The sequence below is a fragment of the Cervus canadensis genome, chromosome 17 (assembly GCF_019320065.1).
Source record: "Cervus canadensis isolate Bull #8, Minnesota chromosome 17, ASM1932006v1, whole genome shotgun sequence".
Taxonomy (NCBI): domain Eukaryota; kingdom Metazoa; phylum Chordata; class Mammalia; order Artiodactyla; family Cervidae; genus Cervus; species Cervus canadensis.
In genome coordinates this window covers 38,082,830-38,110,309 of record NC_057402.1, presented here as the reverse complement: position 1 = coordinate 38,110,309, position 27,480 = coordinate 38,082,830, and the positions used below count along the sequence as shown (strand labels likewise).

General features: G+C 44.7%; 1 protein-coding gene across 4 annotated transcripts in view; it reads left to right on the top strand.

Annotated features, from left to right (window-relative positions):
• Positions 1-27,480, top strand: part of OTUD7A (OTU deubiquitinase 7A) — a 381,326-nt gene that overhangs the window by 285,236 nt on the left and 68,610 nt on the right. For all 4 annotated transcript variants that reach the window (XM_043434490.1, XM_043434492.1, XM_043434491.1 and 1 more), the window contains 2 exons: positions 10,402-10,584; positions 18,641-18,859. In XM_043434490.1, coding sequence (XP_043290425.1) covers positions 10,402-10,584; positions 18,641-18,859 — 402 coding nt within the window. The remainder of the gene's footprint in view (positions 1-10,401; positions 10,585-18,640; positions 18,860-27,480) is intronic.

Sequence of the window (27,480 nt, the reverse complement as noted above, 5' to 3'; positions counted from 1 at the left end):
TGGTACTGGCACAAGAACATACATCTAGATCAATGGAACTGGTTAGTTTTTTAATTTAAAATATCTTTCTGCTATTTAGAAGTTATATTTTTATCTGGTGATTATTTTAAAATTTTCTACCTTGATGTATTATCCCTTCCCTTTTTCTTATAGTTGGTGTCAATGATCTGCCTCAATAAAACTAGTTTATATCTTCTTCCTCTTCTTACTCTCTCTTCTACCATCCAATTTAGTTAGTGGTATATCATTCACATGTTTCTAGTGTTTTTCTTAATACTGTTATACATGTTCGCCCTCCACTCTTGGGCGACGGATCAGCCCCAGGGCAGCCAGTGGCAGCAGTGAGGCCAGGGAACCCTCTGCTCCTGGGTGTCCTCCAACATCGGTTTCAATCTTCCCCAGACCCCCTTCCCAGCCACTCCAGTGGGCCTCTGCCTCAACCCCCGGGCAGCACTTTGACCAACATCCAACAGCCAGTGAAGGTTTACACACTAAACAAGGACCAGCAGTGGGACAACCAGGGCACCAGGTGTGGCATCCAGTTGCATGGAGCAGCTGAAGGGCATGTCCCTGCTAGTCAGAGCCTAAAAAAACGTGGTCCACTGGGGAAGAATGGCAAATCACTGCAGTATTCTTGCCTTGAGAAACCCGTGAAAAGGAAAAAGATACAACACTGAAAGATGAACTCCCCAGCTCGGTAGGTGTCCAATATACTACTGTGAAAAAGCAGGGAAATAGCTCCAGAAAGAATGAAGAGGCTGAGCCAAAGTGGAAACAACACCCAGTTGCGGATGTGCCTGGTGGTGAAAGTAAAGTCCGATGCTGTAAAGAACAGTGTTGCGTAGGAACCTGGAATGTTAAGTCCATGAATCAAGGTAAATTGGACGTGGTCAAACAGGAGATGGCAAAAATGAACATCGACATTCTAGGATATAGTGAACTAAAATGGATGGAAATGGGTGAATTTAATTCAGATGACTATTATATCTACTACTGTGGGCAAGAATCCCTTAGAAGAAACGGAGTAGCTCTCAAGGTCAACAAAAGAGTCTGAAATGCAGTACTTGGCTACAATCTCAAAAAAGACGGAATGATCTCCATTTGCTTCCAAGGCAAACCATTCAACATCACAGTTACCCAAGTCATGTCCCAACCACTAATGCTGAAGAAGCTGAAGTTGAATGACTCTCTGTAGACCTATGAGACCTCCTAGAACTGACACCAAAAAAGATGTCCTTTTCATTTTAGCTGACTGGAATGCAAAAGTAGGAAGTCAGGAGATACCTGGAGTAACAGGCAAGTTTGGCCTTGGAGTACAAAATGAAGCAAGGCAAAGCCTAACAGTTTTGCCAAGAGAACAAACTGGTCATAGCAAACACCCTCCTCCAACAACACAAGAGATGACTCTACACATGGACAGCACCAGGTGGTCAATACCAAAATCAGATTGATTATATTCTTTGCATCTGAAGATGGAGAAGCTCTATACCATCAGCAAAAAACAAGACCTGGAGCTGACTGTGGTTCAGATCATAAACTCCTTATTGCAAAATTCAGGCTCAAACTGAAGACAGTAGGGAAAACCACTAGTCCGTTCAGGTTATGACCTAAATTAAATCCCTGTGATTGTACAGTGGAGGTGATGAATAGATTCAAAGGACTGGATCTGGCAGGCAGAGTGCCTGAAGAACTATGGATGGTGGTTCATACTGTTATGCAGGAGGTGGTGACTAGAACCATCCCCAAGAAGAAACAATGCAAGAAAACAAAGTGGTTATCCGAGGAGGCCTTACAAATAGCTGAGAAAAGAAGAGAAGTGAAAGGCAAAGGAGAAAGGGAAACATATACCCAACTGAATGCAGAGTTTCAGAGGACAGCAAGGAGAGATAAGAACATCTTCTTAGGTGAACATTGCAAAGAAATAGAGGAAAACAATAGAATAGGGAAGACTAGAGATCTCTTCAAGAAAATTAGAGATACCAAGGTAACATTTCATGCAAAGAAGGGTACAATAAAGGACATAACATGAGCAGAGGAGATTAAGAAGTGGCAAGAATACACAGAAGAACTGTACAAAAAAGGTCTTAATAAACTGGATAACCACGATGGTATAGTTACTCACCTACAGCCAGACATCCTAGAATGTGACATCACGCGGGCCTTAGGAAGCATCACTACAAACAAAGCTAGTGGAGGTGATGGAATTCTAGCTGAGCTATTTAAAATACTAAAAGATGATGCAGTTAAAGTGCTGCACTCAGTAAGTCAGAAATTTGGAAAACTCAGCAGTGGCCACAGCACTGGAAAAGGTCAGTTTTATTCCAATCCCGAAGAAGGGTAATGCCAGAGAATGTTCAAGCTGCCACACAATTGCATTCATTTTACATGCTAGCAAGGTATTGCTCAAAATCCCTCAAGCTAGGCTTCAACAATAAATGAACTGAGAACTTCCAGATGTACAAGCTGAATTTAGAAAAGGCAGAGGAACCAGAGATCAAATTGCCAACATCTGCTGGATCATAGAAAAAGCAAGGGAATTTTTAAAAAATCTACTTCTGCTTATTTGACTGCACTAAAGCCTCTGACTATGTGGATCACAACAAACTGTGGAAAATTCTGAAAGACATGGGAATACCAGACCACCTTACTTGACTCCCAAGAAACCTATTTGCAGGTCAAGAAGCAATAGTTAGAACTGGACATGGAACAGTAGACTGGTTCAAAATTGGGAAAGTATATCAAGGTTGTACATTGTCACCCTGCTTATTTAACTTATATGCAGAGTACATCATGTAAAATGCAGGGCTGAATGAAGCACAGGCTAGAATCAAGACTGCCAGGAGAAATATCAGTTACCTCAGAAATGCAGATGATACCACATTAATGGCAGAAAGTGAAGAAAAACTAGAGAGCCTCTTGATGAAGGTGAAAGAGAAGAGTGAAAAAGCTGGCTTACAATTCAGCATTCAAAAAACAAAGATCATGGCATCTAGTCCCATCATTTCATGGCAGATAGATGGGGAAACAGTGACAGACTTTATTTTCTTGGGCTCCAAAATCACTGCAGACAGTGACTCTAGCCAGAAAATTAAAATGTGCTTGCCTCTTGGAAGAAAAGCTATAACAAACCTAGACAGCATATTTAAAAGCAGAGACATCACTTTGCTGACAAAAGGCTGTCTGGTGAAAGCTATGGTTTTTCCAGTAGTCACATATAGATGTGAGAGTTGGACCATAAAGAAAGCTGAGTACTGAAGAATTGGTGCTTTTGAACTGTGGTGCTGGAAAAGACTCTTGAGAGTCCCATGGACAACAAGAAGATCAAACCAATGAATCCTAAAGGAAATCAACTCTGAATATTCATTGGAAGGACTGGTGCTGAAGCTGAAGCTCCAGTACTTTGGCCACCTGATGCTAATAGTGGACTTATTGGAAAAGACCCTGATGCTGGGAAAGATTGAGGGCAAGAGGAGAAGTGGGCAACAGAGAATGAGACAGTTGGATGGCATCACTGACCCAATGGACATGAGTTTGAGCAAACTTCAGGAAATAGTGAAGGACAGAGAAACCTGGTGTGCTGCAGTTCATGGCATCCCAAAGAGTTGGACATTACTTAGCAACTGAACAACAACAAATTATATAAGTTCAGATGTGTATATTTGACCTGCCAACTTTGAATACTATCTTGTACTCCCATGTAGTACAGCTGAAGCAACTGTGGTGGACTCTGCTTTCTATCACTTTTGTTTTGGCAGAATATTCTCCTCTATCATTTGTATCTGTACCTTTGCTTTTACTTGGCTGTACATTTAAATACATTTACTGCTCCCTCAATTTCCCTTTGCCAAACCTCCATTCATTCTTGACTTGCTGGAACTCATCTTCTCATAATTTTCTCAAGAACAATCCATGTGACTATTATTTCCTGAACTCATACCTGTTTTAAATGGTTTGTCTGTAACCTTTATCCATGAAAGAATAGCCTAGATGGGTATAAACATTTCTTAGCTCATACTTGTTTATTTCTTTCAGTATCTTCAGGCATTGAATTTGGTTGCCAAGAACTATGTTACCAGCCTGATTGTCTTTCCTTTTTGCTGAAATATTCAAATAATTCTCTTTATCTTTAAAACATAATAATGTTATAAGGCTATATCATGAACACTGTCCTTATATTTCTTTATTATACTAGGGCAATCTTCTTGCAGCTTTTCAATGTGTAGGATCAAGTATTTATGTTAGAAATTCTCTGTTTTGAAAGGCTAAATCTGTGATTGCTTGTCTTAGATTTCTCTCCTGAAACTGACATCTCCTCTGCTCCTGATTTTCCTCCCCTTTTCCCTGGTTGGAGACCGAAGATCACTAGATGGTGGCTGTCCCGTTTTTATTTCTTCTTAATTAATGAAAAGATATTGTGGAGCTTGTACATTTTTAATTGTTTAACATTTATATCTCTGTGAATTAAGTTTCCACAGTGATTAACAATATGAATGCCAATGCAGGAGACACAGAAGACATGGATTTGATCTCTGGGTCAGGAAGACCCCCTGGAGGAAGAAATGGCAACCCACTCCAGTGTTCTTGCCTGGAGAATCCCATGGACAAAGGAGCCTGGTGGGCTACAGTCCATGGGCTCGCAAAGAATTGGACATGGCTGAGCATGCACACACACACACACAATTTTTCTGAAATGATGAGATAAAGCATAATATATCGGCATGGTACTATGTCTTTTTTTTAATTTCTTTTTTTGGAGAATCAGCAGAAAAGGGAATTACAAGCACCCAGATGTGGACCACAGTGCCTGTTCAATGCAATATGATTTCACATGACAAATGCTTTCCTTATCTTAAAGTTTCATGAAATTTTATTACCATCACATTTTAGCATACCATTTTGTTGAGTTTGCCTGATGATAAGGGAATAATAAATTACTTCCATATGATAAGAAAAATGCTTTCCCTTTTAATCATAGCTTTCTTATTTTGAGCTCCAATTATGTATATGTGGCATTTCTTTCACCTGTAGTCTCTGTCTACCGTTTCCCCTGTAACCTTTTGTTTCTTTATTTCTGTCTCATTTTGTTCACTTTACTGATTTTCATTTTTATGTTTTTTTACTGTGGTATCTGTACCTGTTTTCTCTCTGCTTCCTTATAATGTAACTTCATCTCTGAAATTATTTTAACTCTTTTTTCCCCTGAGTTTAGTCAGTTCCTGTTTCATAGCTTCCCATGGGCTCATACATCTCTGCTTCATTGTTTTCCTTAATGGATGTGATGCTTCAGTGCTAAATTAAAGCATACATACCCCTTCAAGAGACAAAATAAAATAGTGTTTAACTTGAGATCAAACCTCACTTGATGTTCCAGTTAAGACAAAAATAAAATGAATTAGAAGTTTAAAACACAAGCACATCACCAGTAGACTCTGCTGGAAGGTAAAACCTGTACCTGCTGGTACCCCAGTCACCCGCATGTGACAAACCCAAACCAAGGCAGTGCCCAGAAGGAAACATTTATCAGGCAACTGCCTCCACCTCTAGAGGTTTTAAGTTGAGAAATTGCAGACAGTGATACTGTCCTTCCAGAAATACTGTCCTTGGAGCAATACTGCTTGAACATCATTGGAAACTCAGGTCGGCTACAGGAGAAAAATGAGTATTTCTAGCTGTGCAAATTGCTCTTGCAAATCAAATCAGGATTCTGCACGTAAAGAATCAGAGGGGAATATTGATTAGATAATTGACTGGCATCTGCCATTGTTGAACATTTGGCCTGGAAACAGGATACAGACTGTAACTGGACCTATGGCTATTCCCATAGAGGTGGACTTAATCTTCAAAATGGGATATAAATTAAGAGGAAAAAAAGAACAAGAAGAAGAGTGGAAGGGGGGAGGGAATTCGTGTGCTTTAAGGGCAGGAAAAGCCAAGGAGCCAACAATGGGGACAGAGTGTTCAGAGTCATAGGACAAAGGGGCTGTCAGGATGTCATGTTGGACAGAGGCCTTCTGGTGTCTGCCTAGTGGCCTGGAGGCCTGCTAGTGTTTAGGGGATGACACATGAATGAGAATTTCATGTAGTACAGGTGAGTCTATGGGGAACAGGGTAAAGACCCAGCAGGTGAAAACACTGGCAAGGTGGGGTGGAGGGATCCGCAAGGAGGGAAAGTCCTGTTACTGAGTCATGATGGCACAGGAGAGGGAGATTTCAAGGGTGGTCAGCGGCCAGGAGCCCTGACACCCACAACAAGGTCAGGTTCAAGGGAGCTGTAGCCCCCAGAAGCTTAGGCTTTGATCAAGACAGACCTGGATTTGAATCTCAGTTCTGTCACTTGCAAGCTGGATTTCAACCATAAGCGACAGAGGTTAGACTATTCATAATAAATGAAAACTTGTTATGAATAGGCTCAACACTAAGAGCTATCCATGTGCCCAGAACTGTACAAATGTAGCCTCCTCGCCTCACTTACCCCTCCTTGGAACTTTCATTCGGGGCATTTTGTTATCCCAATTGCACAGAAACATAACCTGAGGTTTCCCGTAGTGGTATGCTGTACTTACAGTCACGGAAGTAGCCAGGGAGTGGGGCCAGACCCAAAGCCTGGGCTCTTTACTGCTCTGCTGAACCCTCCTCTAATAAATGAGCTGGCTTCAGGGCTCGTCGCCTGTGGCTGCCCCAGTCACCCAGCTATGCATCCTGCCCACCCTCAGCCCACTCCCTCACTGAGGTGGTGCCACCATGGTGGGCCTCTGTCCCGCCCGGCCTCAGCCCACTCCCTCACTGAGGTGGTGCCAGCCTCAGCCCACTCCATCAGTGAGGTGATGCCACCATGGTGGGCCTCTGTCCCACCAGGCCTCAGCCCACTCCCTCACTGAGGTGGTGCCGGCCTCAGCCTGCTCCCTCATTGAGGTGATGCCACCATGGTGGGCCTCTGTCCCGCCCGGCCTCAGCCCACTCCCTCATTGAGGTGGTGCCACCATGGTGGGCCTTTGTCCCGCCCAGCCTCAGCCCACTCCCTCCTGAGGTGGTGCCGGCCTCAGCCCGCTCCCTCACTGAGGTAGTGCCACCATGGTGGGCCTTTGTCCCGCCCGGCCTCAGCCCACTCCTTCACTGAGGTGGTGCCGGCCTCAGCCCACTCCCTCCTGAGGTGGTGCCGGCCTCAGCCCGCTCCCTCACTGAGGTAGTGCCACCATGGTGGGCCTCTGTCCCGCCCGGCCTCAGCCCGCTGCCTTACTGAGGTGGTGCCACCGTGGTGGGCCTCTGTCCCGCCTGGCCTCAGCCCGCTGCCTTACTGTGGTGGTGCCACCATGGTGGGCCTCTGTGCCCTTCACCTCATCTTCCCTCCATGTGACTTCTGTTGGGATTCTCCCAGACTTAAGAGTGGACAAGATGAAAGGGGATCTTGAAACGTATGCTCTCTGAGCACCAAACCCTACTCCTAGGCCACCAAGAGCCTGTCCCTCTCTGCTGTATTTTCTGTCTTTAGATACAGTCTGTATGACCCGCCAGTGTCAAGCTCATCCCTGGAGCATCCCTCCCTGTCCACGTGTCTGTAAGTTACCACTTGCGTTCCTGGTTGTGCTGAGCAGCTGTCTGTGGAACTGTGCAGAGCTGGAAGCAGATCTCAGAACCCCTAAACTTCTGAGGACTTTGTCTGCTGTCTGTTCTGCTTGCTTCCCCTTCAGTGGCCTCATGGACCCTTTCCACATGCATAGACACTGGGGTCCTGGATCCCTGAGGAATTCTGAATTCTTTAAAATCTTAAACTCAAGCACTTGGGGCTCATTTGGGAGCTGCGATCTGTGGACCGTGCTGCCCCCTCTGTCTTCACTCTCAACTCGTACTTACCGGATATCCATTTGCTAAGTGGTGTGGCCCAGGTGAGAACCAGGATGCTCGCCGGTTAAGGATATGGGCAGGTGTTTAGCAGACGGAGCAGGAGTCCAGGGCAGTGATGGGAGAATACAGTGGAGGCAAGAGCAAGTGGGGAAAATCAGCGAGTGCGAGGTCTCTGGATAGGAGATCAGAGCGGACTGGCCTTTGCTGATGGCTGGACACGTGCTTCCCAGCATCACCCCAGCTGATCCTCTAGGCATGCAGAAGGAACATACCCTCACCCTGGAGCGCTGGTCCACGGAGGCTATGCATGATCACTGGGGTGTGGCCTTCATACTCCAGCCTGATCACCTGTGATGGGAACGTAGATCGGGGGCTCTGGAAGGATCTCCTGTCAGGAATGGGTAGTAACAGCAGGACACACTCTTTCCTGAGGGTGGGAGAAGTGCCGTTGGCTGACTTCTGGGAGCAGAAGCTGGGGTGGGGCACAGCTCTGCTAGGACCAGGTCTTGTGTACAGAACAGCCCTGCAGGAAGATGCAGTCAGTGGAAAGATGAGATTGGAGGGTTCACATGCAAACACTGTGGTGCAGCAACCTTCTAAGCCTCACTTTCTGTTTGTGAGGAGCCAGGACAATGCCTGCTCCCCGTGGCACTGTGGGATAATAAAACCCACGGCTACACACAGTGCTCCACGTGAGCTGTTTCCCTCATAGCCAGTATTCGTGGGGCTCGTGTCATTGCTAATACATGCACCCATATTAACATGTCTGCATTCCATGATAAGATTGCATTCTCAGTGCCTCTCCTCCACCTCCCCTCTCCCTGCCCTTTTTCCCCAACAGTTTCAGCCCTCCCTGGGACATTTGCGACCCTTGGCCCTGCTTTAGAGCAAGGTGCCCACCCAGGTCATCGCCCCTGCTAAGGAATAATGTCCCTAAAGGCAGAGCCTGTCCTACCCTCAGTAGACCACACCCTGGAGCATGGATGCCCATTTGATAGACACAAGCACTTAGACTTGAAAGTGCATTTGCAATCACGCAGGCAATGTGTGTACACTGTGATTGTTAGTCGTGTGCAAGAGTGAAAGAGAGTGCTTTTATTTCTTCTTCAACTGGTTTCCGTGACACAACTACTAAACAGTATTGGGGCTGCCTTCCACAAAGGACCCTACCTGTCACTACTTACAAAAACACCCCCAGACCTTGCTGAGGTTTAGTTGAATAACCTGGATGATTTTGTTTGCTTTTCTTCCCCACTGAGATATGCAAAGATGCTTCTGTTGTGTCTTTGTTACCTGACTGTGAAGGAAAAAAATATGATTAAATTGTAAATGATTGTATGATAGAATTTAAACATTTTCTGATTGATAGTATCAAGTCTGTGGCAGAAAAAAAAATTAGAAAGACCAGAGGAAGATGTTCAGATATTATTTTAGATATTCAAAGCCTTGTTCTGTTGTCTGTACCACATAATTAGTCAATATAGTAAATACCTGCATTTTGAAGTTAGTTGGGAGAGGGTAAGATTTTACTTGCTTTTTAAAATTAGAGCTGAGCTTTTAATTCTTTGCCTTTAAAAGGTACATGGTTGCCTAATGGAATTGGATGCAATGTGAGCTACCTCCTTCCTTCCACTGAAAGTCCACCAAGTCTCGGAGTGAGGGTTCAGAGCTCCCACTCTGAGTCCAGACCCCATCAGCTTCCCCTCGTGCTGTGAACCCCCAGCACCCATCCTGGCCAAGTGTGCCCATAGCGGGCACAGCTGTCTTGCCTGATGTCTCACCCAGTTCATCACCTGAACTCTGAGGTGGCCTCCCACCAAAGCTCCCGCTCAGTGAGCATCCCCCACCCCAAGCTTCTGCACTCTCCAAACTAAGCTTCAAGGAAGCACTAAAATACTGAGCGAGAGCCCAAGGTGGAAATTCTTTTTGTTTACTTTTTCTTCCTCTGTGCTTTGCTTCCCTCAGAAAATAAGCTCTGCAGCTAGGTTTTCAGAGGCATGGAAGGTTCTGCAGGGTCTATGAATCTAAGGCCAGGATACTAGGTACGTCATGTACCTCAGAGGGACCTCAGGCATGGGTGAGAAATTCTGCTTTTAGAGAGTACACATCAGGGCATTTTACTCCTTCGAAAAATGAGAACTAAAACTACAAGGGCCTACTGTATAGCACAGGCAACTATATTCAATATCTAGTAATAACCTATAATGGAAAAAAGTCTGAAAAAGAATAGACCTATATATGTGTAGGTATAACAACCTCTTTGCTGCACTCCTGAAACTGTAAATCAACTATACTTCAGGTTTGTTTTTTTTTTAAGGGTAATGAAAATGTTCTGGGATTGTATAGTGTGGATAGTTGCACAACTCTGTGACTATACTAAAAACCATTGAGTGAAAAACCAAAAAAGGAAAAGAACTTTAAAAAAAAAAACATGAACTACTGGTGGGTAGTTTGAGTGAACAGGTGCTAACAGAGACCCTTCTTTGCAAGGTTCTTTCCTAACATGTGACCATTATTCATGCATCAGGATTGTAATCTCTTATCATTTCTCATCTCCAGGCAAAAACTGGGACCTCACGGCCGCTCTGAGTGACTATGAGCAGCTCCGACAGGTGCACACAGCCAACCTTCCACCTGTGTTCAACGAGGGCAGGTGCCCCAAACAGCCTGAGCGAGAGCCACCCCCGCCCGGGCACACAGCCGAGCGGCCCTGCCTGCCCAGGCAGGACGACATCGCCCAAGGTACTGGCTTCAGGGCCTGCCAGGCGCCAGCTTCCTGGTCCAGCATGGTTTACAGGGGGCTGGGGCAGGGGTGCACAGAAGGGTGAGGCCATCGTCTTTCCCAGCTGCAGGCAGATGGGGCTCTTCAGGCACCACACCTCACCCTGTCGTTTACAGCTTCCGTTCCTGCCTCAGGGGCAAGGGAGAGTGAGTCCACTTCTCTGGGACCCCACATTCCTCCTGGAGTCCTGGTTTTCCCAGAACTTGACATCTCTCACCCTTGCAAAACTGTTTCCCAAGCGGCATAGACTCCAAACCTGTTCGACACTGATATTCATCATCCATGTGTTTCATGGGATGAATTCTTTTTTTCCAAATTGGGAAAATTTCATTGTAACAAATATATATAAAGGAAACCTGAGAGTTTTCTTCTCCACATCTCCCATACCTCCCAGAGACTAACCAGTGGCCCCATCCAGTTCTGTCTCCTTCTGCTCCTTCTTACTTTGCTTGTTCAGAATGCAAACACATCCAAGTCAGATGCACATACTGCATTTGGCAGAGTTCTGGTTTCCTTGAGCAATAGATCGTGATCATATTCTCTTCATATTTTATCCCATAGTATATGATTTTTTTTAAACCCTGTCTGTTCATGGTGATTCTGTTTCTTCTTAGATTTTGTTGTTAGTGGTGGTTTTTTTGACATTACAGGCACTGCTATAATAAACTTTATACCATAATTTGTACATACTAGTGCTTTTATTTCTATAGGTTGGCATTTCCAAGGTGGATTTGCTGTACCAACACATGTGTTTTTTTTGTTTAATAACATCAGGACTTGGTTCCCAAACACATATCTTTTCACCATGTGTGAAACTGGATGTTTCCATTCATTCTTGCCAGGACTGGGTGTTCTCATGATGGTTTTCCTACTTTGTTTTTCTACTTTGAAGGGTAAAAAAATAGTTTCATCTTGTCATTTGCTTGTCAGCCAGTTGGATTTCCTCTTCTGTGATATTCTTATTCATGTACTTTGCCCATTTTTCTATTGTTTTGTTTGCATTTTTCTTATCAATTTGCAGCATTCTTTATAACGAAGACTAAACTACAAATGTATTTTGCATATATATGTATATACATATATATATATACATCCCACAGTATTATTTGCCTTATCATTATTCACAGAAAATTCTGCCTTACAAAATGTTTATATTACTATACATTCATGACTAATGGGTGACCTCTCCCTTTATTTAGAAATTCTCCTGAAATTCAAAGTTACTGATATGTTTTCTTGTATTTGTTTTTTAAATTTTAGGTCTTATAAGCAATTTGAAATTTTTGTAAATAATAGCTAAGAATCTAGTTTTGCTTCTCTGGATTGAGAATGAGGTAGTCTAGTATATTTATTAAATAAAGCATCCCTTTCCCACTGAACTAACATGCCAACTTTGCTGTACATTAACTTAGCAAAAATGTATTTGACTCTGTTTCTGGGCTCTGTGTGACCACCCAACCTGCTATACTTGACTCATATAGCTTCATATAGTATTACTCTGCAAAGGCTAGTTCCTTTATTGCCAGTCTTTTTCAAAACTTTTTCACTATTTTTGGATATTTATTCTACCATATTAATCTTAAAATTGGAATTCTGATTGGAAGTGGATTGGATTTTTTTATTTTATTTCAGGGATAATGAGCATATTGTAATACTGTTTTTCCACTCAAGAATATTTCATATACTGCTGCATTTATTCACATTCTGTTAAGAGTTTAGGCACAATAAAAGCAATTTATTTTTTATCCAGTCATATCATAAATTCTCTTATTAATACTAGTTGTTCTCAGAGAGTCTCTTGGATTTTCTACATATACAATCATAAGATCTGAAATGATTTAATACTCCTCTTAATATTTACACAATGGATTCTAATTCTCCAATTGCCTTAGGTCAACCTTCCCATGCTGTGAGTCATTGTTGTCTGTTTCTGTTAGCTCAACCTGATTATTCAGGCTATATTGGAAACTCTATCTTGGATTTTTGTCCTATGCTTACATACTCTGTTGTCCAGAAAAGCCAAACTTGAGTTAGAAAGTTTAATGCTCGTTATCTGTTTCTTCTCTTAGCTTTTCCTCTCTTTCCACTACATTTTGGGCTGTATTTGTAGGTGCGTATGTATTCACAATTGTGAGGTTGTCTGGCTCTAATGTGTTTTTTAACAATATATAGAGTATCTCTATGTCCCATATAATTGTTTTTATCTTTAAATCTGTTTTAGTTGATATTAAACCTCTCCCCTGCCTTTGTCTTGGTTCATATTTGCCTGGAATCACATTTTTTCAATCTTTCTTATCCTTGTATATCAAATATAATTATTGTAAGTAATTTATCATCAAGTATCACTCTATTATTTAACCCAAGAGTCTGTCTTTTAAGCAGTGAATTTCATCTACTTATTTTATTTTTATTATTGTCCTGTCTGTGCTTCTTTATGTTGCATTTTTATTTGCCATGCTTTTTTGTATGTGTTTTTCTCCTTTTCTATCTTTTCTGGCTAAGTAAATTTTTCACCTAGTTTGAAAGTTATATATTCTCCTTATGTTATAGTTACCTCTATTCTATTAAAACCTATATTTAGGTTTTCTCTCTATAAATTTTTAAAATTATCAACAGCTATATTTTACCCTGTTTTTATCTTCCCCCTCCTACCTCCATGTGCCCTCAGTCATATTTAGGTTCTTTTTATTGCTTGTTTAGACAACAGTCAACTTCTTTATTTACTCATATTTACCTTTTACTAAAAGAATACTTTTCCAAAGACTTTGCTAAAAAAAATTTTGCCTGATCAGTCTCCTAAGGCTGTCAGTACCTAAAGATGTTTATATGATGTACTTAAATTTTTGTTTGGTGGAATAACAATCTGGGTCCAAATTATTTTCCTTTAAAACCATTCCACTCCTCCATTGTCTTCTTGCATCTCATTTTCATGTCTTCTAAGAGATTGCCTTGACTTGCTCTTCTAACATCCTAATTTATTCTTCACGTGAACCGTTCTGTTAATCAGCATTTCTCATTCCAAATTTCTGCTTTCTCGTTACTTTTATTGTTTCACATTGTAATATTCTATCTCTCTGAACATATCCCCTAGGTTTATTTTAAAACCTTGTCCTCCTGATGTGTTCCAGCCCAAGTACTTTGTGAACTTTCTATAACCATGTTCTCACTGCCGAGACATTTCCTAAGTTTCGCCTGTGAACACACAGTACCTTGCAGTTACCAGCCATCTTGGCTCATGGTATCAGGGGAAAAGGACTAAGGCATGGACTCTGTTTTGTGTTCCTCTGAATGAGAGCATGGAGGGAAGTGCACTCAAAGTGGCTAGCTCTGAATGCTTTAATGTGGGCTCAAAATGTTCTCTACTGGCTCTCTTCGCCACAGTTGGCTTTACTGCTTAGGGAACTCTCAGTTCCTCTGTCCTAGAAATTACTCATTTGTAGGAGCTTCCACTTTCTTGTGTAACTGTCAGCTCACAGGGAGTGTAGGAGAAAAGAAAGAAGGCTTGGGGCCAGCCCACCTGTTCCTGTTGCGGTTGGCGCCCAGCTCCATGAGATTTGCCCTGATGCTCCTCCAGTGGCTTTGGCCGTGGCTGTGGCTGGCCTGCATTGTGGTGGTGATGCTTCAGGCAGTTACCCCCACAGGGCTAGCTGCGGGGAGGAAAAGCACAGCCACAACACCCGCCCTCAGCCCGTCCCCACCCATCTACTCCTGTGGGCCTCCTGGGCGGGTTAGGAAGAGGGTGTTGAGGTGTGGTCACTGACTTGGCCCCCTTGTTATCCCGTTCTTAAAGTCTCCTTCATTCTGCCCTTAGATCTGACCTCTTCTAATCATTTAGCTTGGTCTTTCTGTGACTGTGTGCTCCTTCAGCACCACACTGGACAGCCTCCCAGCGTCTCTCATGCAGTGGAGATCCAGAGAGCTGACAACTTGGCAGTTGCTGCTCTTTCTGAGCAGCAAACAATCTAACCCATTATCTTATCCTCCCAGGGAAAGGTCTAGAAGGATCCTTCTCTCTGTTCTCAGACAGATTAGCAGAATCAGGGCCTTACACGGATACTCACCACTATCTTATTTTTATCAGGAAAAAAAAAAAAAACACAGAAGTCTATCATAACATAATTTCATTAACTGAGCCTTGTGAACAAACATATGTATTTTTTTAAATTTATTTAATTTTGGCTGTGCTGGGTCTTCATTGCTGAGTGGGCTTTCTCTAGGTGTGGCGAGCAGGCTTCTCATTGTGGTAGCTTCTCTTGTTGCAGAGCACAGGCTCTAGGGCTTGTGGGCTTCAGTTGTTGTGGGCTCACTAGTTATGGCACACAAGCTTAGCTGGCCTGAAGCATGTGGAATCTTCCCAAATCAGGGATCAAACCAGCATCTCCTGCATTGCAAGGTGGCTTCTTAACCACTGGACCACCAAGGATGCCCTATATTTTTAACAAGTAGAAATTGTAGTTTCTGAATTAGATCTATATATACCCTTTAATTGAATTCTTCCTGAAGTCACAGTCTCCTAAAATGGAAGATAAAACCCTCCATATTCTAAATCAACAACAATAACTCATGAACCACCTCTGGCCACTGCCTGTTTTTTCAGCAAAGTCTTATTAGAACACATTGTTTATTCACTGTCTATGGCCACTTTCATGCTGCAAAGACAGAGTTGAGTAGTTGTGACTGAGAATGGTATGGCCCTCAAAGCCTGAAATATTTATATCTGTCCCTTTTAGAAAAGTTGGCTTCCCTGGTGGCTCAGACGGTAGAGTCCGCCTGCAGTGCAGGAGACCCGAGTTCGATCCCTGGGTTGGGAAGATTTTTGTCTACCTGCTTTAAAATGTACCCAGGACTTGTTTTAATCAGATATGATGAGACACACAGATGGGGACATGACTCTCCTAGAAGAAGAGGTTCTTAAACTCACAGTTCCCTGGAAACAGGAGACATGACACACCCTGTAGGGTCACATGGTGAAGCACCAGTGTTGGTCAGAAGGCAGAAGGGACAGAGGAAAACAAGGGCAGGGGCCTGTATTGTGTTTCTGTGGGAAAATCAAGGCAGGGTAAACAGACTTAGGATTGGCTGGTATGAGTAATCTCAGCAGTTCTCGGCAGGTATAAGGGCTATCTCTTGTTGACTTCGGGCTTCCCTGGTGGCTCAGATGGTAAAGCGTCTGCCCGCAATGCGGGAGACCCAGGTTCGATCCCTGGGTTGGGAAGATCCCCTGGAGATGAAAATGGCAATCCACTCCAGCACTCTTGCCTGGAAAATCCCATGGATGGAGGAGCCTGATAGGCTACAGTCCATGGGGTCATAGAGAGTCGGACACGACTGAGCGACTTCGGTTTCTTTTCTTTTTTTTCGCTTCTTGTCTGGCACCTGGCCCAGGGGTAATTAGGGCAGTGGCATGGCCTGCTGGTGTGAGCCAGATAGAGGAGGTGATCCAGAGTATGGGTTCTGAATTGGTTTGTCCTGGGTGAGTCCTTTGGTGTCTCTAAGAATTGGATAATTCTGTAGGGAAATTCTCTCCCCATTCAGAGCCTCCAGAATACATTCAGAGCCCAGATGCCAGAGCCTCCAGAATACAGAAAATAAGAAAACAGAGTTAATACACATCCCCTGGCCTAAATCATAGATACCTTTTTGTTAGTGTGGGTTTTTAAATTTCATTCTTTAATTTATTTTTATTGAAATATAGCTGATTTATAGTGTGTTAATTTCTGCTATACAGCAAAGTGATTCAGTTATACGTATGTATACATTCTTTTTACATTCTTTTCCTTTGTGGTTCATCACAGGATATTGAATATAGTTCCTTCTGCTATACTAAATCATAAGTGCTTGAGCTGGCTTTGTCAAGGGTCAGAAAATTCTGTATATTCCCTCAGTATTTTTTAAAAAATCTCTCTGTATTTCTCTGGGGTATAACTTTGAACATGGTAATTCCTGTTTTATTTATTTTATTTATACTTCCAAAAGAAGAATTGCTGAATTCATGTTTAAAGAATCCGTTTGTGAGTGTATGTGCATGTTAGTGTGTGTGTGTGTCTGTGTCTGTGTGATTAAGTATGTGCATTCATGGAGGTGGTGGTTGGAAGGAGTTAGAATTTGAAGCATATGTTTCTTGTTATATGATCTTTAACATAATTCACTTTTAGTTCAAAAGGGCTTTTCCCCTCAGATTCCAAATATTAATATTTGGAGTGGCTCAATAGCATCAATTTATACTATGAGTCACAGCATTTCCAAGGTCCTCATCAGTTGGCAATAGATGCTGATTGATAAGCCAAGAAGACGTATGGATGACCTTGCCCAGCACCTTGCCTCTGCTGAGAGCAATGTGGGTTCATGGTACCTTGGGTGTTCAAGCAAACTGTTGGGTCTTGAAGGATGGGGCAGTTCCTATTTTCCCAGATTCCAGAAAGGTAGCTGGTGGCAAGAAATGTGACCTCAGCCAGGTCTGTGAGGGGCAGAGGGGCATGGGGTCCCCTCTGCTCCTGCCCTGGGAGACCTGCCCCAGGCACAGGACAACCAGCTGGCCCCTGTGCTCCATGGCTCCTCTTACTCATGGCCTGTGTGGTCTGATCTCTCTTCTTGCCCTTCTTCAAAATACAACAAACTTTAATCATCTTGAATTCATCTCAGAATGAAATTGAAGGTGAATCAGAACTATCCATTTTGAAATACTCTGTCACTGAGACTTACCATGCAAATATATGAGGCCTCTGACAATTAAATTTGAGCTTAAAATTAACTTATACCAGGGTCAAAGGCCTCTTGTTTTTCATCTGCTTTAGCAAAATTACTTTAATGGCAGTGCTTTCAACTACTCTTGCATGTGGGGGAAGAGAGCTTCCCTTCTTGATGAAGGCATGGGCATGGGCTTCCTGCCAGCACAGCAGGGGCAGAAGCACGGCTCAGAGAGGCATCAGCAGAGCACAGAACCTGACCGATGAGCAGGCTAATGTGAGTGGGAATCCATTCAACTTAAATGATCACATATACTAATGAGTCTACCACAGGTATTAGAAAATATTCCTTGAAATGCCTGTCTGAATTTTGTTTTCTGGGCAAAATTAAAAGAAGACTAGTCCCTTCCTAAAAGAATTCTTCATTGCTACAAATATTGATTGTAAAACTGAAAACTTATTTCTAATATCACTCATTTAAGAATTCTTTTGCTATTAAGCACAGGGCTTTAAAAAATAAGTATGCTTTTTAAAATATTACTTCTTGATGGTGGCATTTAAATCAGATGGTCAACTTCCTAATAAAGTAACTGTTGTATTTTAGAGAAATTCTACAGTGCATTTCTCATCCCTTGTTGGAAAGCCTAGTCAAGATAAAAATTTTTAAGATTGCCATGACAACAGAAAATCCAGACAGAATAGAGGCATGTGATGGCTTAATATCTGTGTCCTGGGAATCTTCCTGCAGGGTGTGTTTATAAGAGTAACTTTAGTAGAGGTGACCTATCTTAAAATCCAACCCACTGTGGAGGAAGCCCAATGGATTGCTTCTCACTTTAAAAATATAAAAGCATAAAAGCAAAGGAAGTTCCCTGTGTAGAATTTTATGCCTCTAGAGCTCTGCTGAACTGAGTTCCATGTAACTTAAGACCCAGGAAGCAAGGCTGCTGATCTTTACAGATGCTGAGGAATATTTGTGTGGTGGACTTGCCCTTTGCCTCCTTCTAAGAGGTTTTGTGACTAAGTGCCATGTGCCAGGTGATGGTGATGTTAACCCAGCATGAAGGAGGCTGAGAACACTGGCGGGGTGGCAAGGCTGGGGAGGGGGAGGTAATGAGCATGCAGGTGTCCATGGGTGTGCCTCTGCATGTGTGGTGAGTGTGTACATGTGTGTATGTGTCCTTGTGTGCTGCATGAGTGTGCCGTGTATGTTTACATGTGCATATGCATCCTGTGTGCTCGTGTGCGCACATGTGGGATGTGTCATATGGGCTAGTGTGCACATCCACAGAGCCCCCCTCACTCAGCACCCCCACTTCCCCCCATGCAGAGAAGCGGCTCTCGCGGGGGATCTCCCACGCCAGCTCGGCCATCGTGTCCTTGGCGCGGTCCCACGTGGCAAGTGAGTGCAGCAGCGAGCAGTTCCCGCTGGAGATGCCCATCTACACGTTCCAGCTTCCGGACCTGAGTGTGTACAGCGAGGACTTCCGGAGCTTCGTGGAACGGGACTTGATCGAACAGGCGACCATGGTGGCCCTGGAGCAGGCGGGTGAGTCCCCCCACTCAGGCCCCCCTGGTCGGGAGGAGGGGCCGGGGGTAAGAGGGATGTGAGGTCCAGCTCCACGCTCTGTCGACCAGGGTGCCTGCAGGCCCTGCCTGGCCCTAGCCTGGCGCCAGTGGTGTGGGGTGAGGAGCAAGTGGTGCTCAGATCCCCTGAGAGTTCTCTTTGTTCCAAATCCATCCTGGCCAGGTCATGTGCCCCCAAAGAGAACTCCAAGCTGTTTTGCCTTAACTTCTCTCCTTTCCCATCCAACCACCATGGCCCAATTGGGTCCTGAACAAAAGACCCTAGCTTGGAGAGAAATAGGAGACCCTGGCACTTCCTGTGGACACAGGCAAGTTCATGACTTCTTTCAGCCTCAGTTTTCCCCTCTGCAAAGACCTGAAAAGGATGGACGCCGGCCTGGTGAGGTTGAGCATTAGACAGCAAGGTGCCCTGTGGAACTCTTCCTGCCCTCCCCCCCACCCCCACCCCGCATCTACACGTCCAGCTCCAGGTTAAGGAAGCATACAACCAGACTTTGGTTTCCTGCTCTCCTTAATGTTTCTCTGACATCCCAGTGAGGACAAGATTCAGGGAATAAACCAAACTTGTCTTCTTTGGAGTTCCTAAGAATAAACTAACTAGTTCCAAACAAATTCTGAAACAGACGTTGGTTCTTTCTGAGACAGGCAATCTCTGTCTCACTCATGATCATTTGCACTATAAATCTTTGCATAGTCACACGTTTGGGGCTTCTCAGACATGCATGTAGAGGATCCTGTGCCCTTCTCAGGCCCCTGTGCATCCTCCATGGGGCCAATAAATCCCCAAAGATGAAGAGGGGCTGGTGGTGAGTGGGGCCTTACTTGTGCTGGACAGACTGGCAGCCAGGTCTCAGCCCAGGACTTGGAAGCCTCACCCTCGGGGTATTTGGCTTAATAACAGGATCAACATTCCCGATAACTGTGTTGGATCTGATGTTGTGACTCTTTTCTCCACTGCTGCACAGCTGCCAAAAGCAGCTCAGAGACCAATCGCCACACCTGGTTCTGTCTTACCTCCAGGTCTTCTCTCTGGATTAGCCACAGTAGCTCAGACGGTAAAGAATATGCCCTCAGTGCAGGAGACCTGAGTTCAACCCCTGAGTGGGAAGGTCCTCTGGAAGAGGAAATGGCAACCCACTCCAGTATTCTTGCCTAGAGAATTCCATGGACAGAGGAGCCTAGAAGCCTAGTCCACGTAAGGTCCATGGGGTCGCAAAGAGTCAGACACGACTGAACAACTAACACTAAAGCCCTCCCTCTAGAGGCTGGCTATTTTAAAGATGCCTCTATGAGATAGTTTAAACCTAATATTCACTATTCACAGAGAAGGGAAAACTGGTATAGGTTACAAAGAAAAAAAATTCATGAACTAATTTCTCTCGAAGGCCATGGTAACCAAGCACTTGACAAAGTTCAGCCTTGAGCATGGTCAGTAACACTGATAATTGCTGCCTCATTTAAAGCCCTAGTCCTGGTAAAGGGCATAGAGTCCACCATACCAGCCTTCTCCAGCCTTATCATGCTCAGCAAGAGCTTTTGCTCTCTTGGAAGGTATTTTCTGTTATTTTTTCCCCATGGATCACATATTAATTATTACTTACATTTTACCTTCCAAACCAGCATTTTTAAAGGGGCACTGTTTGACTCTTTGCAAATGTTCACTCTCCGATGATGAGTCAGCTGACTTGCTTTGCATTTTAGGTTTTCCTCTGACCTGGGTGCACTTGCTTGCCTCCTTTCACTACCTTCCTCTTCAGCCTCTCCTGCCTGTGAAAACCTTGAGCCTCTGCTCCTTCAAATGGCTCTTGGGGAGTTGTTTGTTCTCCCATTAATCTGTCAGTGTCAACCTACCAACACCCTTGTTGGTGTCACTGAAGCAGCCAGCTTAGCACATGGCATGTGTGTTCTGTGACTCTCTCTTTTGATTTTCAGGGGCTGCTGACAGCACCCCGTCAGTGCTGAAGGAGGCCTTTGGAGGCTGGCCAGTGCCCCAGCCTTCAGGACCACGATCCTGGGCAGGGAGAGTCTGAATATCACGGTTCTGCCGAGAACAGGGAGATGAGGGCTGGAAAATAGTGGAGGGTAGAATAAATGTGCATTCTTCTCTGCCCCCCACCTATCATCCATCAACTTCTCTGTACTTCTCTTTAAGCCGTAGACTGATCATCCTTCAGGGCTTTTCTGTGTCTGGATCCTGGTGGGAATCTGGCTGAGGCCCAGGAGTCCCACCCAGCCCCCCACCTCGGCTGGGTGAGGACCTGGGGTGCTGGGAGGCAGTGTAGGCTTCGTCCCTCGGGTCCTGCTGTCACTCTCCATGGGGCAGACAGAGCTCCACTGAGGAACAGTGGGGAGAAAGCTGCTTAACACATATAGCGTGTCAGTTCCCTTGTCCAGTAATTTAGTGTTCAGATCACTGTGAATCAACCATTGATAAGCAGTATTATTTACTGGGTTTATGGGAGATATAAATATGGATGTCAAAAAAATTTTAGTGAAAAAAGTCTGCTTGTTCAAGACATAATACAAGTTGTGTTTGGAAGGAAATATAAACTCTGTCTCAGGGTCTCAGGGTGGGGGACTTTTCTCCCTCCCTGGGGGCTCATGTGATCCAGGCCCATACTCCAGCTCCATTCCCTCCAAGCCCAGCACAGGGCAGGCGTCCAGGGTGGCCCCCCAGCTCCCCAAGGCACATGGGTAGCCCTACCTGTTTGAGGAGCCTCTCTATCGAGTAGTGAAGCTTCATCTCCCACAGAACCCACAGGAGAGGGAGCGCCATTCTCCACAGGCCTTAAAATCCCAGAAGACATGACTTACTCCGGCCCCATGATAGGCAGGGATGACAGGAGGGCCAGGTCTTCAGGATATAAAACCACTGACCCCCTGAGAGAGGAAAGAAGATGCCTCACATTCTTCATTTAGCCTGAGAATTCAAGAAAGTATTCATCTCTCAACCAGGTTATCCTGCTGAGTTCACACAGAGATCATGAGTCTCTAGGTTTGGAAAGTAACGTCTGGCATCCCTGCCCCTTTTGGACGCCCCTGAATGGGATGAGATGGCATGATGCTCCAGCAAGTACGCAGGACCAAAGACAGAGGCATGTCTGTGTCACTGTACACAGTGACTGCACACACAGGATGCTGAGGTCTAGACATCAGAAAAAGTGGGGACACCTCTGAGTTGTGGTGTTGAGTCTGTCTCCACAGGAGGAGAGTTGGATTGGAGTGAATCTGACAGAGAAGTTCTAACATGTGCAGGTTTTTGAAGGCCTCGTGAGTCAGCCCAGCCCTGCCAGGTCAGCTGGAGCCTCACTTCCTTCCATCTGAATGTACGAGATAAGACAGTTGCCAAAACTGCACCTACAGCAAGCCTGAATTGCAGTTCCACAGACACCCCGTCCAGGTGCTGGAAATCCCATCATTATGAACCATGCAGGTGAAGTTGTTGCTGCCCTCATGGAGATGAAGTTCTAGTGGGGAAGAAAGATGATAAGGCAGACCATCAATATGGCACAAGACCATGCGGTAGGCGCTCCAAGGTGAAGGGAGGGAGCCCAAGGCAGGGTTCTTGAGGGCAAGGAGGAATGAGCCATGGGACACACTCAAAGCCTTGGCTCATTTTTTTTTTTAATTGACTTATTTTTTTTTTTTCCATTTATTTTTATTATTCGGAGGCTAATTACTTTACAATATTGTAGTGGTTTTTAAGGAAGGTAGAATATGGGAGCAGAGGGAATGAAGGCTGGAGGGGTTGGAAAGGAAGGTGATAGAATGGTAGCCAGGGGCCAGGGAGCACTCCTGAGCCTCAGTGTTAACTGTAGGGAGGCTGTGCAGCCCCAGAACGGCTTTAAGAAGGAGTGGTGACATGTTTGGATTCACACGGACACGTCCTGGCTATTCTTTTGAGAGTGGACTCTGCAGAGGAAAACAGAGCAGGAAGAGCAGCAGATAGCCCAGCGCCTTGGAGGTAGCAGTGGAGGTGGCAGGAAATAGCTAGATGTGAACCAGGATCAGTTTTGAGGAAGGTCCTACAGGTCTCACTGATGGATTGGATGGGGCAATGGCAGAAAGAGAAGAGTCAAGCATGACCCTGCTAGTGTTGCCTTTAGCACTCGGGTAGATGATGGTGGCATGTGGAGACACAGACCCCTGGAAGAGGGATTGAGGGTGATGTAGAAACAAAGTCTCAGATCCTAGTGAGACTTAGAAAGTTGGCGTCCAGTTGAACACGTGTTCAGGAGCAGTCTGAGCTAAAGAAGCAGATGTGGGAGTTAGTGTGGGATGAAATCCAAGGGAGGAGATGCGCTTATCATAGGACCTCCCACAGCACCCCTAACAGCCCTGTGCACTGTTGGGTACAAGCTGGATGAGGAAGTCTGGAGCATGGGTGAAACATAAGGGAGACAGAACAGGAGCGAATCCTCACAGTCCCCTTGGAGGAAATCTCAGAAGCATGTGCAGAGCACAGTGATGCCCAGAGAAAGTGATTCAATGGCCCTACGTGGATGTGGCAGCTGCAGAAGGGCCACGATATTAAAGAGAATCACAGGGCAAGAATAAACTCGCCTTTCTCATAGAAATTGACTCGTTATGTTTCCTTTCATCCAAGTGTTTTCGTGGGTGACAAGCAAAATGACATCTTATTTTAAACTGTGGTAACCATCTGTTCATCAGGCACTCTGTCTATCAGATCTAGTCCCTTAAATCTATTTCTCACTTCCACTGTAACTTATATGCAGAGTACGTCATGAGAAACGCTGGGCTGGAGGAAGCACAAGCTGGAATCAAGATTGCCGGGAGAAATATCAATAACCTCAGATATGCAGATGACGCCACCCTTCTGGCAGAAAGTGAAGATGAACTAAAGAGCCTCTTGATGAAAGTGAAAGAGGAGAGTGAAAAAGTTGGCTTAAAGCTCAATAGTCAAAAAACTAAGATCATGGCATCCAGTCCCATCACTTCATGGCAAATAGATGGGGAAACAGTGGAAACAGTGGCCGACTTTATTTTGGGGGGCTCCAAAATCACTGCAAATGGTGACTGTAGCCATAAGATTAAAAGACACTTACTTCTTTGAAGGAAAGTTATGACCAACCTAGACAGCATATTCAAAAGCAGAGACATTACTTTACCAACAAAAGTCCATCTCATCAAGGCTATGGTTTTTCCAGTAGTCATGTATGGATGTGAGAGTTGGACTATAAAGAAAGCTGAGTGCTGAAGAATTGATGCTTTTGAACTGTGGTGTTGGAGAAGACTCTTGAGCGTCCCTTGGACTGCAAGGAGATCCAGCCAGTCCATCCTAAAGGAGATCAGTCCTGGGTGTTCATTGGAAGGACTGATGTTGAAGCTGAAACTCCAATACTTTGGCCACCTGATGTGAAGAACTGACTCATTTGAAGACACCCTGATGCTGGGAAAGATTGAAGGCAGGAGGAGAAGGGGACAACAGAGGATGAGATGGTTGGATGGCATCCCTGACTCAATGGAGATGAGTTTGAGTAGACTCCGGGAGTTGGTGATGGACAGGGAGGCCTGGAGTGCTGTGGTCCATGGGGTTGTGAAGAGTTGAATGCGACTGAACTGAACTGAACTGAACCGTCTGTTGTGGGCTTCCCCAGTGGCTCAGTGGTGAAGAACCTACCTGCAATGTAGGAGACTCGGGTTTGATCCCTGGGTCAGGAAGGTCCCCTGGAGAAAGAAATAGCAACCCACTCCAGTGTTCTTGCCTGGGAAATCCCATGGACAGAGAAGCCTGGTGGGCTATAATCCATGGAGTAGCAAAAGCATCAAACACAGCTTAAAGACTAAACAACAACAATCATCTGTTACAAAGCCCAAATTAAGTGGTCCAGTTATCATGTTACTTAGAAAAGGCAGAGTAAGTGACTAATAGCCCCTCACCTGTACGTAATACCACAGCCTTATATTGGGGATGTTCATCTGATTTTCTTCTTTGTAGGAGCTCAAGATTTCATTTTTATTTCTTAACATTCACAGTACTAGTTCCCATGGTTTTTTTGCCTGTTCTTAAATGAAGTCATTATGTGGGGAGACGTGAATGATCATACTATCAGAGCTTAGAGTAGAAACTTTGAGCCATATTCTCAATCCTATTGCTTCTGCGAAGAATCCTTAATCTTGGGCATCCCATTCTGGATACCGCTAGAGACATTAGAGTAGCACTGGGCCGTTTTTGGTTCTCCAGAGGCTGTAAGGTACTGGCATTTACCATAGCTTGGTGATCCTCCAGGGTGGTCACAGCTGACTCACAGCCTCAGGAATGCTTTCAACTGGGTTAAGAGTCTTTACCTCTGGGACCCAACTTAAATCAGAAATTAAGTTGAATTTAAATCTTAAATTGACTTAAATCTTTTTATTGTCTTCATGTGGTCTTTCCTGTAAAAGACCTTCAGAGGGAGAAGGAAATGGCAACCCACTCCAGTATTCTTGCCTGGAAAAGTCCATGGACAGAGGAGAGGAGCCTGGTGGGCTGCAGTCCATGACTGAGCATGTGTGCATGACGATGGAGGGAGATGGGTTGGTAGCAATAAAGTGGTAGAACTAAAAAAAGAAAAAAAGACCTTCAGGGGAGAGAAGGAGGCAGAATGAGCTCTGTGGTATCTCTTGCAAGGACATTGTTCCTATCAGATTAGGGCCCCACCCTACTGACCTCATTTAATGTTAATTACTTCCTTTGAAGTCCCATCTCCAAACATAGCCATGCCAGGGTTAGAGCTTCAGCATTTGAAGGGGGGACACAAACATTCAGTCCATAACAGTTGGGTTATTTCAGACTTCTGGGTATTGTAAAGTATGCACTATGAGCTGCGGCTGCTCAGCACTGGAGCAGTGACTTCGCAGCCCTGGAGCAACTTTGAGGAGATACCCCATGTCCAAGGGCAAAGGAGAAGCCCCAGCAAGATGGTAGGAGTGGCGAAATCGTGTTTAGAATCAAACCCCGTATCCGCCAGAGACACTCTGAGGGCTCAAACAAACCTTGCGTGCACCAGGACCCAGAGACCCCACAGAGACTGAGACAGTACTGTGTTTGAGTGTCTCCTGTGGAGGTACGGGTCAGCAGGGGCTCTGGGTGCAGTAGACCTGGGTATGACATAAGCCCTCTTGGAGGAGGTCACCATTAACCCTACCACAGAGCTGCCAGAATTTACACATGCCTGGGGGCAGATTCTTGGAGGGCACAGACAGAAACTTGTGTGCACCAGGAACCAGGAAAAAGGAACAGTGACCCCACAGGAGACTGACCCAGACTTGCTCATGAGTGTCCAGAAGTCTCAGTGGAAGTGTGGGTCAGTGGTGGCCTGCTGCAGGGTCGGGGCACTGAGTGTAGCAGTGTGTGGGGGGTACCTTTTGGAGGAGGTCGCCATTATCTTCATTACCTCCACCATAGTTTGGCCTCAGGTCAAATAACAAGAAGGGAACACAGCCCCACCCTTCAACAGAAAATTGGATTAAAGATTTACTGAGCATGGCCCAGCCCTTCAAAACAAGACCCAGTTTCCTCCTCAGTCTGTCTCTCCCATCAGGAAGCTTCCATAAGCCTCTTAACCTTCTCCATCAGAGGGCAGAGAGACTGAAAACCACAATCACAGAAAACTAACCAATCTGATCACATGGACCACAGCCTTGTTTAACTCAGTGAAACTATCAGCCATGCCGTATAGGACCACCCAAGACGGACGGGTCATGGTGGAGAGTTCTGACAAAATGTGGTCCACTGGAGAAGGGAATGGTAAGCTACTTCAGTATTCTTGCCTTGAGAACCCCATGAACAGTATGAAAAGGCAAAAAGATAGGACACTGAAAGATTAACTCCCCAGGTCAGTAGGTGCCCAGTATGCTACTAGATATCAGTGGAGAAATAACTACAGAAAGAATGAAGAGATGGAGCCAGAGCAAAAACAACCCCCAGTTGTAGATGCGACTGGTGATGGGAGTAAAGTCTGATGTTGTAAAGAGAAATATTGCATAGGAACCTGGAATGTTAGGTCCATGAATCAAGACAAATTAGAAGTGGTCAAACAGGAGATGGCAAGAGTGAACATCAACATTTTAGGAATCAGTGAACTAAAATGGACTGGACTGGGTGAATTTAACTCCGATGACCATTGTATCTACTACTGTGGGCAAGAATCCCTTAGAAAAAATGGAATAGCCATCACAGTCAACAAGATTCCAAAATGCAGTACTTGGATGCATTCTCAAAAATGACAGAATGATCTCTCTTCATTTCCAAGGCAAACCATTCAATATCACAGTAATCCAAGTCTATGCCCTGACCAGTAATGCTGAAGAAGCTGAAGTTGAATGGTTCTATGAAGACCTACAAGACCTTCTAGAACTAACACCCAAAAAAGATATCCTTTTCATTATATGGGCTGGAATACAAAAGTAGGAAGTCAAGAAATACCTGGAGTAATGGGCAAATTTGGCCTTGGAGTACAGAATGAAGCAGGGAAAATGCTAATAGAGTTTTGCCAAGAGAATGCACTAGTCATAGCAAACACCCTCTTCCAACAACACAAGAGAAGACTCTACACATGGACATCACCATATAGTCAATAG